This window comes from Lathamus discolor, chromosome W (genome assembly GCF_037157495.1).
Source record: "Lathamus discolor isolate bLatDis1 chromosome W, bLatDis1.hap1, whole genome shotgun sequence".
NCBI lineage: Eukaryota > Metazoa > Chordata > Aves > Psittaciformes > Psittacidae > Lathamus > Lathamus discolor.
In genome coordinates this window covers 21,204,496-21,218,366 of record NC_088908.1, presented here as the reverse complement: position 1 = coordinate 21,218,366, position 13,871 = coordinate 21,204,496, and the positions used below count along the sequence as shown (strand labels likewise).

The 13,871-nt window shown below is 44.6% G+C and overlaps 1 protein-coding gene across 6 annotated transcripts in view; it reads left to right on the top strand.

The window, feature by feature from the left end:
• The window catches only part of LOC136004503 (unconventional prefoldin RPB5 interactor-like), an 88,092-nt gene that overhangs the window by 19,502 nt on the left and 54,719 nt on the right, over positions 1-13,871 (top strand). For 3 of the 6 annotated variants that reach the window (XM_065661038.1, XM_065661036.1, XM_065661037.1), the window contains exon 2: positions 11,658-11,692. In XM_065661038.1, coding sequence (XP_065517110.1) covers positions 11,658-11,692 — 35 coding nt within the window. Of the gene's footprint in view, positions 1-9,049; positions 9,618-10,391; positions 10,466-11,657; positions 11,693-13,871 lie in introns of all 6 variants that reach the window. The other 3 variants (XM_065661040.1, XM_065661041.1, XM_065661039.1) reach the window with 2 other exon arrangements.

The window sequence follows — 13,871 nt, the reverse complement described above, 5'->3', positions numbered from 1 at the left end:
GTATGGCAGCACTCAATGGTGTTGTGACTTCATTCAGGCCACGATATTCTACTGTTAGTCTGCACTCTTCATTGGACTTTCACACCGGCCAAATGGGGCTGTTAAAGGGTGAGCAGGTCCTGCTGATCACTCCTTGGCTCTTCAGTCTATAGATCAGCCTATGGATGGGAATCAGGGAGTCTTGGTTGGTGCGATATTGCCACCAGTGTACTGTTGTGGTTGCTGTTGGCACTTGTTCTTCGACCTTCAGCAACTCCACAACAGAAGGATCCTCTGGGAGACTAGATGTTCTAGAGTTTGAGGATTCCAGGTGAGAGAAAACGAGAGACAAATAGAGAACTCTTAACTTGTTTATTAATATAGGAAAATATAGAGATAGTAAAGGATACAGTAAAGGATATTTCTGATGTTTATCTTACCAACCCCAAGGACCCTGTGAAGACAATCAGGAAACCAGCTCTGAGGATCATCATCGCAGTGCGAGGTGGCAGGCTCAACCTTACTGAGCATCCCCGTGGAGGCAACGTTGACCTGGGTGGTATGAGGTTCTGCCTCTCCCGCATTGCATGAGGCTCAGGCTTTTATACTGACAAAAATGCACACTTATTCCGATGCAGGGGGCTAGCCTATGTTGGAAGATGTGGCTAGCTATATCTAGAAAGGTCTTCAAGGGTTGAGACTTTTCCCGGGAATTCTAAAGAGGAACTTTCCAGGTAGGAAACATAGCTGGACTTTCTGGGGAGCAGCCAAAGCAGGACTCTCCGAGGAGGAGCCAAAGCAGACAAACAGTACTTTTCTGTCTTTGTGTGTTTCACCACCGACAATTATCTGTTGTCCCTGACACACTAGGCAAGGTGGACAGGTGCTTAATTTCCTCTGTCTCCAAAGCAGCAATACCAAAAGCCCATCAGTATCCTTTTGGGTCTTTGAAGTACCCTCTCCTGAGATAGTCTATGCCAAGCATGCATGGAGCCTCTGGACCAGTCACAGTGGGGTACTTTTGCCACTTCCTCCCAGTCAGCCTGATTTCAGCCTCCAGTGCAGTCAACTCTTGAGATCCTCCTGTCACTCTAGAAATACAAATGGGTTCTACCCCTTAATAGTTTGATGGCATCAGGGTACACTGTGCACCGGTATCAACTAGAGCCTTATACTTCTGTGGGACTGATGTGCCAAGCCATCTGATCCACCCTGTCCAGTAAATCTGATTGTCCCCTACCTCCACCTGGCTGGAGGCAGGGCCCCTGGAATAGCTATCACAACATTGATCACTTATGTCTTGTAGAAGACGTAAGTAGAAGGAGCTGGAGTAAAATCAGCTCTTCCACTCCATGTGGGAACCTGCTCTCCAGAGACGGAAGCCACAGCTTTCATGGGATGATCAGCCTTGACCTTTGTTCTCCTCTTCTATTCATGCACCCGTTCCTCCAAAGCTGAGGTAGCTTTTCCATCCCACTTCATTATGTCTTCTTCGTGATCCCGCAGTTAAAACCGTAGGGTGGCCCGTGGCGTATACCTTCTATATCTTCTCTCTCAAGCAGTAGGACGCCTTTTGTTAACATGTGAGATGTGGGTTGGTACATGTGGGAGCTGGATAGATCGGACAGATCATCTCTCAATTGTTTGAACTCCTGGGACAGTTTTTCCACAGCTGAAATGATGGAAGGGGTGAGATTGTTCGAACTCTTGTAGTTGGCAAATCACTTCATTCACTGTTGGTGGTGGTACGTCATGCTAGGTTATTGATGCCAATGAGTGGGCATATGATGATGGTGCACTCTGTGTAATTTTCCACCACATGGGTTGTGTACTGTCATGGTTTAAACCCAACCACAAACCTCGTCCACTCACTCCCCCCCCCTTCTTGCCCTCCCCCTGCTTCTGGAGGGACGGAGAAGAGAATCAAAAAGAATGCAACTCCCACGGGTTGATATAAAAACAGTTTAGTAACTAAGGTATAACACAGATCACTACTGCTGCCACCAATAATAATAATGATAAAGGAAATAACAAGAGGAAAGAATACAACACCTCAACACCAGCCGACCAATAACTCGCCCCACTCCCCCCAGCCAAGCACCGACCGATACCTCCTCCAACCCTGCAGTCCCAACCCTTCCGGGTCCCTCCAAGTTACATCCTGGACATGACGTGCTGTGGTATGGAATACCTCTTTGGCTAGTTTGGGTCAGGTGTCCTGTCTCTGCTTCCTCCCGGCCTCCCCTCCTCCCTGGCAGAGCATGAGGCTCAGAAAGTCCTTGGCCAGACCAAACATTCGAGCAGCAACTGAAAACATCGGCGTTATCACCACTGTTCCAAGGCCAAAAGATCAAAACACAGCACTGTACTAGCTCCTAAGAAGGAGAAAAATGACTGCTGCTGCTCAAAACCAGGACATTATCCACCCCTTATTCCATACCATTCACGTCATGCTCAGATCCCACATCTTCAATATCCCATCACTCTTACATATATATATACATCTACATATACACAGAGAAAAACATCATTTCTTAGTGCATGGACCTATAAAGCTGCTGAGTCCATCTGGTCCATGATGTCAGGTTCCATCTCTTGTTACAGTCTCTCAGAGCAGGAGAGGCTGTGTGCAGTGTTCACATTTGTGAATAACCTGGGCAATAGTGTCCATTGCTAAGTCCACCCCTCGACCATGAGTCCATCTCTATGTTGCACCTCTGCCCTGATGGCCTGAAATGCCATGGGCCCACCAGGCTCAAAATAATTCACTGTCCCCTTCAGTAGTTTCTGCAGCTTGTTGCTGGGGACTCCATACAGCTGCCTTCCATCTCCGACGCTTCCAAAGCACTGGAGGGGCCCAGTGGACCAGATACTCGCTCATACTGTCCCACACACCCTGCCACTCATGGCTGTCCAGCCTTGGGGAAGATCTCTTGGTCCTCCCATATTGTTGTCTAACCCCAGACAAGAAGCAAACCTGAGTCTGCTTAACTTCTGAGATCAGACAAAATGGCCGTGGGTAGAACACGCTCTGTGTGTGTGCCAACATGCTGATCCCCATCACAATCAGCAGGCAGGTCCCAAGGGTACCCACAGGCCATTCAAACCCTTCAGAACCCTCCAATGACGCTGCTGTACTTGTCCCTGGGGCTGGTGCAGCTGCCGTGCCTGCCAGCTCTCCCACCACCGGCTTCTCTTTCCCTGGGTGCAGCTCTTCCTCCTCTGCCGTGCTGGGAAATGCCGCCTGGGCTCCTGCATCCTCCTGCGGATCTGCGGGCGGCTGCCGGGGAACGCTCTCGGCCGCGGGGCTCGGCTCCTCCGCGGGGCTCGGCTCCTCCGCGGGGCTCGGCTCCTCGGCCGCCTCCTCCCGCTGCTCAGCAGCCGCCTTCCTCCCGGGCTCGGGCCCCGCTCCCGCCGCCGCCTGGTCCCCGGGGCCGCTCTCCCCGGCCGCTTCGGCCGCCGCCGGCTCCCGGGGCCGCTCCCCCTCAGCTCCCCGCAGCCTCACGAAGACGGAGGCGAGGACAAGGGCCAGGGCGGTGAAGAGCAGCGGGACGGCCCGGTACAAGTCCACGGCCACGTCCATCCCTCCCTGCTCTTGGAGCCCACCCGTATTACAAGCCATTGCCATAAAGTACAGTGAAACAAAAACCTTAGCCCATGCCCCACACTTGATAAACACGAACACAGGGAATACCGGCTCTATGTAATGTACTACATTCTGAAGCGCTGAGAGCAAGAGAAACAACTTTGAGAGCCAATAAATCAGCACTGTGACGACTATTAATCTGATCATCTCCGTCGTTATCTCAACCCTTCGTGCCCCACGTTGGGCGCCAAAAAGAACTGTCATGGTTTAAACCCAACCACAAACCTCGTCCACTCACTCCCCCCCCTTCTTGCCCTCCCCCTGCTTCTGGAGGGACGGAGAAGAGAATCAAAAAGAATGCAACTCCCACGGGTTGAGATAAGAACAGTTTAGTAACTAAGGTATAACACAGATCACTACTGCTGCCACCAATAATAATAATGATAAAGGAAATAACAAGAGGAAAGAATACAACACCTCAACACCAGCCGACCAATAACTCGCCCCACTCCCCCCAGCCAAGCACCGACCGATACCTCCTCCAACCCTGCAGTCCCAACCCTTCCGGGTCCCTCCAAGTTACATCCTGGACATGACGTGCTGTGGTATGGAATACCTCTTTGGCTAGTTTGGGTCAGGTGTCCTGTCTCTGCTTCCTCCCGGCCTCCCCTCCTCCCTGGCAGAGCATGAGGCTCAGAAAGTCCTTGGCCAGACCAAACATTCGAGCAGCAACTGAAAACATCGGCGTTATCACCACTGTTCCAAGGCCAAAAGATCAAAACACAGCACTGTACTAGCTCCTAAGAAGGAGAAAAATGACTGCTGCTGCTCAAAACCAGGACATGTACATTCGACTTCATCATGATCTACACATGCATTGTCGGCATCTGGCCTATGATATTTCATTACTGCAGTGGCTGATTCCCTCAGAGACTGGATGCCTTTGTCTGAAGTAGACCACTTGGCCGAATGACTCATAACATCGTCACTGTATAGGTTGCTTTTGTGCCTCTTGTTTCCGTTTCCCCTTGCATACAGGGGCAACCAATATTGTCATGAATTGGTCCTTTGGTTTAGCTGCAGTGACTGTCACTGTGGTTGAAGTGGCTGCAGTATCTGCTGACAGGGTTGGTGTAGCCGCTGTGCTCGGTGGTTGAGGAGCACCAGCAGCTGCCTTGTCTGTTGCTGTCAGGGTTTGAGTAGCTGCTGTACTTGTAGCTGGAGTAGCTGGGTTGTCTGTTGCTTTGCCATCAGATCCAGAGACCTCTTTTTCCCTTTGAAAGTGCTGGATACTGTTGAACAGGGCTCTGTAACTGTAGGCCAAGCCTCAGCACGTTGCCATGATTTGTCCCCATCTGGTATGACCATGATGACAAAACACCATGTTTAAATGTTTTACTAGTTTTTCTGAATATTGCACTTGTTCAGTGGTAAAGTTCCAAAGCACTGAAGGGGCCCGCTAGCCCAGATACTTGCCCATACTATACCACACACCCTGCCACTCGTGACTGTCCAGCCTCGGGGAAAGTCTCTTAGTCCTCCTATATCGTCGTCTAACCCAAGACGAGACCCAAACCCGAATCTGCTTAACTTTTGAGGTCAGATGAAATGGTCGTGGGTGTTGTGGTTAAAACCCAGCCACACAACTCATCCACCCCCCCTTCTCCCTCTTTCTTTCCTCCCCCCCCCCCCGCTCCCGGAGGGATGGGGAGGAGAATCAAGAGAATGTAACTCCCAAGGGTTGAGATAAGAACAGCCCAGTAACTAAGGTATAACACAAATCACTACTGCTACCACTAATTATAATAATGATAAGAGAAAATAACAAGAGAAGAGAATACAATACAACCACCGAACGGGTTCAACCCCCCTGAAGAGAGCCCATGCCCTTCCGGGTAACTCCCAGTTACCTCCCCAGGCATGATGTACTGTGGTATGGAATACCTCTTTGGCTAGCTTGGGTCAGGTGTCCTGTCTCTGCTTCCTCCCGGCCTCCCCTCTTCCCCAGCAGAGCATGAGACTCACAAAGTCCTTAGTCAGAATAAACATTACTTAGCAACAATTTAAAACATCAGTTTTATCAGCTCTGTTCCCAGGCTGAAAGTCAAAATACAGTGTTGCACCAGCTACTAAGAAGGGGAAAAACTGACTGCTGCTGCTAAACCCAGGACAGTGGGTAAAACACACTCTGTATGTGTGCCAACATTCTGATCCCCATCACAATCAGCAGGCAGGTCTCAAGGGCCGTTCAAAACCTTCAGAACTCTCAAATGATGCTGTAAATAGTCTGGTGGGGGAGCGGGGGAGTGTGAGTGAATGTTTTTTTCATAGGTTGACCATCTGATGAAGAAAAAAAAGATGTGTAATTGCTAAACACTTCCATTATATACCTCCCAATAGAGGTGATGACCACACTGGGAACGCAGGCCAGATCAGTTTCATGATCAATGATTCTATTGTATTACAAGTCATTACCATAAAGTACAATGAAACAAGCCCCCCAGGCAATAAACACTAAGACAGCAAATACTGGCTGGAAGTAAGGTATGACATGCTGAAACTCTGAGATCAAGAGTAACAACTTTGAGTGCCAATAAATCAGCATTGGAATGGGTGACTATTAATCTAAACCAATGAATGCTTATCACAAATACAATTAGACGCTCTCTGGTCATATCTGTCGTTATCTCAACCCTTGGAGCCTCATGTTGGATGCCACAAAGAACTGTCATGGTTTCAGCCCAGCTGGTAATTCAGTACCATGCAGCCACTCACTCACTCCCCCTTTCTTCCTCCCCCTGCTACCAGAGGGATGGGGAGGAGAATGAAAATAATGTAACTCCCTTGGGTTGTGATAAGAACAGTCCAGTAACTAAGGTATAACACAAAACTACTTCTGCTATTACCAATAATAATAATGATAAGGGAAATAGCAAGGGAAGACAATAGAATCTTTCACCACCCACCGACCGATACCCAGCCCGATCCGAGCAGTGATCTGGGCCTTTTGGGTAACTCCCCTTAGTTTATATTCTGGGCATGGAATACCACTTTGGCTAGTCTGGGTCAGGTGTCCTGTCTCTGCTTCCTCCTGGCTTCCCCTCCTCCCTGGAAGAGCATGAGACTCACAAATTCCTTGGTCAGAGTAAACATTACTTGGCAACAACTTGACGACAAGTTGCAGAAACTGCTGAAGGAGAGGGTGAATCAAGTCAGTTTGCTGATGTGAAAGCCATCCAGCTGGCCCTGGACATTGCTAAATGGTAAAAATGGCCAGTACTTTGACTCATGGATGGTGGCAAATGCCCTGTGGGGGTAGTTGCAGCAGTGGAAGCAGAGCACCTGGCAATGCAGAAGTAAACCCATCTGCAGTGCTGCACTGCGGCAAGATATTGCTGCTCAGGTGCAGAATCTGGTGGTGAAGGTACGCCATGCAGGTGCTCATGTACCCAAGAGTCAGGCCACTGAGGAACATCAGAACAACCAACAGGTGGTTCAAACTGCTCAGATTGAAGTGGCTCAGATGGACTTAGATTGGCAACATAAGGGTGAATTATTTTTGTCCCAGTGGGGCCCATGACACCTTAGGCCATCAGAGTAGAGATGCAACATACAGATGGGCTCGTGATCGAGGGGTAGACTTAACAATGGACACTATTGCCCAGGTTATTCACGAATGTGAAACATGCTGCAATTAAGCAAGCCAAGCGATTAAAGCCTCTTTGGTATGGAGGACGATGGATGAAGTACAAGTATGGGGAGGCCTGGCAGATTGACTATATCACACTCCCACCAACCCGCCAAGGCAAGCGCCATGTGCTTACAATGGTGGAAGCAACCACCGGATCCTGGAACATACACTGTGCCCCATGCCACTGGTTGGAATACTATCCTAGATCTCGAGAAACAAGTCTTGTGGTGACATGGCACCCCAGAGAGAACTGAGTCAGACAATGGGACTCATTTCCGGAATAACCTTATAGACACTTGGGTCAAAGAGCATGGCATTGAGTGGGTATATCACATCCCCTACCATGCACCAGCCTCTGGGAAAATCTAACGGTACAATGGGCTCTTAAAAACTATACGGAGAGCAGTGGGTGGTGGGAATTTCAAACATTGGGATACACATTTAGCAAAAGCCACCTGGTTGGTCTACACCAGAGGATCTGCCAACAGAGCTGGCCCAGCCCAATCAGAACTTTTATATACTGTAGAAGGGCATAAAGTTCCTGTGGTGTATATAAAGAATTTGTTGGGGAAGACAGTCTGGGTTATTCCTGCTTCAGGTAAAGGCAGACCCACCTGTGGGATTGCTTTTGCTCAGAGACCCAGATGTACTTTGACAAAACTTTGACAAAACCAGAGAAGTTCAGTGCTGTCGTCAGCAGGCAATAGTTGAACACCGTACACTGTCTCTCCTGTCATGAAGGACTGTTGCAACAGCTGAAGCCCAACATCATGGACTGAATGAACTCAGTGAACTTCATAGGGTTGATCCATGGACTAAGGAATAATACCTGTCTCTTTGGTTTTTATATATATATATATATATATATATATATATATATAAAAGTGACAGTATATTTAAAAATGTGGTACCTGAGCATGACATTAATAGGTATTGAATAAGGGGTGGATACTGTCCTGGATTCAGCTATAGCAATTATTTTTCTCTTTCCTGGTAGTTGGTGCAGTGCTGCGTTTTGGCTTTAGTCTGAGAACGTTGCTGATAGCACTCCAGTGGTTTAGTTGTTGCTAAGTATTGCTTATTCTGATCAAGGACTGTTCAGTCTCATGCTCTGCCAGTGAGGAGGGGCACGGGAATCCAGGAGGAAGCTGACACAGGACACCTGACCCAAACTAGCCAAAGGGGTATTCCATACCACAGCACGTCATGCCCATTCTATAAACTGGGGGCAGTTACCCAGAAGGCCCAGATACCTTCTCATGTCGGACTGGGCATCAGTCAGCATGGGTGGTGAGCACTTATATTGTGCATCTCTTGTGTTTCTTGAGGCTTTTTTTGAGTTTTTTGAGGTTTTTTTTCCCCCTTCCCTTTTTAGTTTTATATTCTCTCCCCTTGTTGTTGTTGTTATTATTTTATACTTTAGTTATTGGACTGTTCTTATCTCAACCTATGGGATTTACATTCTTTTGATTCCCTTCCCCATCCCTCCCAGTGGTGGTGGTGAGGTAGGTGGTGTGTGAGCTCATGATTGCATGGTTCTGAGTTACCGGCCGGGCTTAAACCATGAGACTTTTCAATAGAGTTCAGTACCTGAAGTGCAGCCTGAAACATTTTTAAGGTGGTATATTTTAGTATTTCTGTACAAGATCTTCTTTTATGCTGGCTTCTGAAACAAAAAGGTTTGTTGTTTGTTCCATCCTTTAGTATCCCTTCAAGAGAGATTGTATCAGAAAAGAACAATTGAAATTGATTTGTCTTATTGATTTTCCTTTTTTTTTTCTTTTTTTTAAAAGGGTGTAAAGGGTGATGGATAACAGCATATGCCTCTGTGCTGGTTTACTGATGGGTTTATTAAAAAAACATAAAAGGCATATGTGCCCAATTTGCATATTTGCTAGTTAAAAAATCTTCCTGGAAACATTCAATAGACTATCTTCTGTAACCTTTAACACTGTAGCTAATGGATACAGCCTGGAAATTTTCATAGGAGGTCCTCTTGTCACCTTAAATCTTAAACTAACAATAGCGTGTGTGCCTTTAACGTAGTAGAATAGGCCAAACTGTTCTAACTTACTAACACGTGGAGAGAAAGGAATGTTCGGTTGATGGGGGAAGGAATGTAATTGGACTGATAACAACTAAGGAGACAATAAATAAGACCAAGGATGTCAGCCTTCGAGATAGCAGAGTGGCACCCAGCGTGGAGCAAGACTGGAACAGAAGAGAAGCAGGGACACACCAACTGCTAACTCGGCACTAGGATCTTGCAAGTGTGTGCAAGCACTGAGGTCATTCAGTAAACGCAGTGAGGAAGACTATCAACAACCACCAAAGACCCCCACTCAGCAAGAAAGTGCATGCGTAATTAAGACACAAATATTATAATTAGTTCTTAGAAAATATATGAATATGCATGAGCATGCTAAATATATAGCTGCTGTTGGCAAGTATTGGGTGCATTCACCTTTGCGAAACAATTTCTGTGTGCACCCAGAGCTTCAATAAAGAATACTGCCTCTAAAACTCCAAATTGAGTCTTAGAGAGTTTCTCCTACCGACTTTTACAATAAAGCTCTAAATAACGTAAATGATTATGGATATGTAACTTGTTAATATGCAGCTACAAAAGGATTATCATGTTGATGAACATGCTCTTCTTCTGGTTTGCAGGGCCTTTCTTGTGCTTTTAGCTCACTTTATGCATGGGAAGTCATGTATTGGGAATGGGAAGCTTGTCTTTTCCCTCTTCATCTGCAATGGGGCAATTAAACTGGAACTTTCTTAAAGGATTTCATAAACATTTTTGTGTGCTAAATTATGTTGTCTGCTTCACAATCTCTACTAACTGAAAGGATGAGGGATGTTGATAGAATAGGCTCTAACTCTCATACTTGTGCATGGTGAGCTCCATTGTGGGTTAGCGTTGTTAACCTGCTCTAAGTGATTTATACCTTTGATGGGAACTTTGCTCTTAAAATGGGCTTAATATTAATATTATGAATTAGATTTCTGATTTGATATCATGTAGAAGTCTGTATATTTATTCTTAACCTTAGCTTGTTAGGAAAGTATTTGCTGGACATTTGATTTATAGGCGTTTAAAGCAAATGATTAATTTAAACTTGGCTTATGCAGGGCAAGCTACCTGCTGAATTTCCTGATGGATTATGAAATAGTATAACCACAAATGTAAAGCTGATCCTTTTCATGTAAGTACTTTGTTTAAAGAATTATTAGCTCACAAAGTAGTCCCTGGGTAGGGAGTGCAGGGTCTGACCTCTGTTCTGCAATAGCCGCACATATGCTAACTGAAAAAAAAAAAAGCCTTTCATCCTGTTGTGTGGGGAAAAAAAAATAAAATTATCTGCTCCAGTGATTTCAGTGGTACTTGAAGGTATGTTACTGTTTTCTCTGCAAATTTTCTCATTAATTGCTTTCAAATGTTAGCATTATTTTGGCTATAGGAAAAGCAAAATTTGTAAAAAATAAAAATCTAGAAAATACTTACAGTGAGATGTCTAGACATATGCCTCATGGCTTCATTGTATTTCATATAATTGAATGAAATTGTGTTATATTTTTGGTAACCATTTTTCAGAGATCAGAATATGTTTTGAAAGACAAAATCTTCATGTTATTATGGCAGAGAGGGTCACAGGTTTCAGCATCTTGTCTGTTTGCTATACCTACATAGTTTAAAAAATGCAGTTAAAAAAGAAGAAAAGTATTTCATTTTAGCAATGCCCTTTATTTTGTAAATTATTTTGGATCTCTTGAAAAAGCCTGTGGCATAAAGTGAAATATTCAGATTAAAACTTCCTCTTTCTGTGATACCTGGAAAGAGCAGGAGGGAAGCCAGCAGCCCATAATGGTGTCAGGTGTTCTTCTATTTAAACACCACAAAATTAATTTGTGCTTTTTCAAATCCAAACTGGCAGTGGAGACATTTGTTGATGTACTGAGGATGGAAAATATGTTTTTGGTACTGTGGGGTTCATTTGATTTTTTTTTTTAATGACTGAGTAGGGAGGTTACATTAATGTCTTGTTATAATGTATGTTGTTTTCTTATTCTGCAAACACATAACACTGAAAATAGATTTGCAGATCACACAGCCTACTACTTATATCATGTATCATGTAATAGTTATGGAGGAAGTATTGTACCAAAATATGAACTGGAAAGCTGTAATTTTTTTCTGTGGTTATCAGTCTGCATTAGTGTGTGATAAAGTGTGCTGCTTAAGAACTACCATTCACATGCCTTTGTACTGACAAATAGAAATGTATATAGAGACACCACAAAATCTGTAATGTTGCTGTTCTAGTTTCTGATGCATTGACATTGCAGCTGTGTGCTTAGCCTTGTTTCCTCATGAGTAGTTATCTGTTTTAATGACAGGTGGTCACTAGCTGCCAAGAAAAAATCCAGCACTGGTAAGTGAAAAATTTTTGATTACATGCCTAAAATACTGATGAGTAGCCTAATTATATTTTAATAAAGTATTGCTATTGATTCTGATGATAGCCAAATACTATTTGCATGTTTGTGGATTAAAGTTAGTGATAGGTCAGCATTGTTGCAGTGCACTCTCTTAAAAATGTATATATTTTCCACCGATATCATTACTTTAAATCACAAATACACTGTTTATACTTCTGTTTTAGATACCCATCTCATTTACTGTTACCTCAAATAACCTTGTGGGTAAATGCTGAATTTGCCTGGTTGGTGCAAAGGTACTCCCAGGGTAGAATTAATGATTCTTGGTATCTTTCTAACTATGGAGCAAGTAGGAAATTCTGCTTCCCCCCTCCATGTTCTAAACCACTCTGAAAGTCATGTTTCCCTGTTTTTTTCCCCCTTAGTAAAGTATGTGATAAAGCTTAGTTTGTGATGCCTAGAAAGAAATGGTTTGTTACATAAAAAATATCTCTGGGCACTTTTTTCTCTGTTGGCAATCTATGGTTAATAGAAAACATGCTTAGTAAATAATAGTTTTCTATGGCATGTGAGGAAAATGTACATTTAATGGTGAATGAAACCTTATATGTTACTGTGAGATATAACAGTTGATCTTACACATATCAAATTACAATATATCTATGCTGTGTTTACCATGATTTTACTGAGAGAACAACAGGAGCTGTCTTGATTGTTGTCTGAAGGGTTATTGCAGAATCACAGCAACTGCCCCTTTAGTGGTGAGATTAAACCTTTGGTTATACACCATCAAGCATATAATATTTAAAAATTTTTTAAGAGGCTTTTTCTTCATGCCTGAAAGGTCTCCAAGCAAATAATTTATATTTAGTGTGTCTCAAATGTTTTTACTTTAAATGCACATAGGCTGCAAGCACTGGATAAGAGGAAAAAAAATCAAGGCAATCTATACACATTATCATATTAAATTCTAACTACTGGCTCACAAAAAAAATCTAAAACTAATGTTTCATTTATGTTTAAAATTCAGAGGCTGCATTAATTTTCAATAAGGGAAATATTATTGAAGTTCCTCCTGGTGCTGCTGTGGTGAAGGCAGTCAGAATATCTCCAGCACACATACTGTATCAGGAGCTTTGCAGTGTCCCTACCAATTCGGTCCTGTGTGAAATTCTGCATGTACATTCTTTCACTATTGTCAGAAAGCCTTAAAATTCGAACAGATCTTTAAAAGTTTGTGAAGTTGTGACAGTTATTTCCTCTTACAAAAATGGCTGAGGCTTGTGGAGTGGGGTGGGAGGGCTCTGGAAGGAATTGTTCATGTGTTTGCTTTTATGCAAACTGGCCATGGCACCATGCGCTTGGGTGATTTGGGCATAGCATGTCAAAAGGAAATTCTAACTTACTGTTACCTTTTATGTAGAAAAGCAGTTTATACAGCATCCGATTATATTTAAAAAAAATATTAAAATTTAGTACCCTTATTTAGATCTTGACTGTGCAAAATCATAGAATCATAGAATAGTTAGGGTTGGAAAGGACCTCAAGATCATCTAGTTCCAACCCCCCTGCCGTGGACAGAGACACCTCTCAATAAGCCATCCCACACAAGGCTTCATCCAACCTGGCCTTGAACACCGCCAGGGATGGAGCACTCACAACCTCCCTGGTCAACCGATTCCAGTGTCTCACCACCCTAACAGGAAAGAATTTCCTCCTTATATCCAATTTAAACTTCCCCTGTTTAAGTTTTAACCCATTACCCCTTGTCCTGTCACTACGGTCCCTGACAAAGAGTCCCTCCTCAGCATCCCTATAGGCCCCCTTCAGGTACTGGAAGGCTGCTATGAGGTCTCCACGCAGCCTTCTCTTCTCCAGGCTGAAAAGCCCCAACTTCCTCAGCCTGTCTTCATACGGGAGGTGCTCCAGTCCCCTGATCATCCTCGTGGCCCTCCTCTGGACTTGTTCCAGCAGTTCCATGTCCCTTTTATGTTGAGGACACCAGAACTGCACACAGTACTCCAGGTGAGGTCTCACAAGAGCAGAGTAGAGGGGCAGGATCACCTCCTTCGACCTGTTGGTCACACTCCTTTTGATGCAGCCCAGGATATGGTTGGCTTTCTGGGCTGCGAGCGCGCACTGCTGGCTCATGTTCATTTTCTCATCGACCAG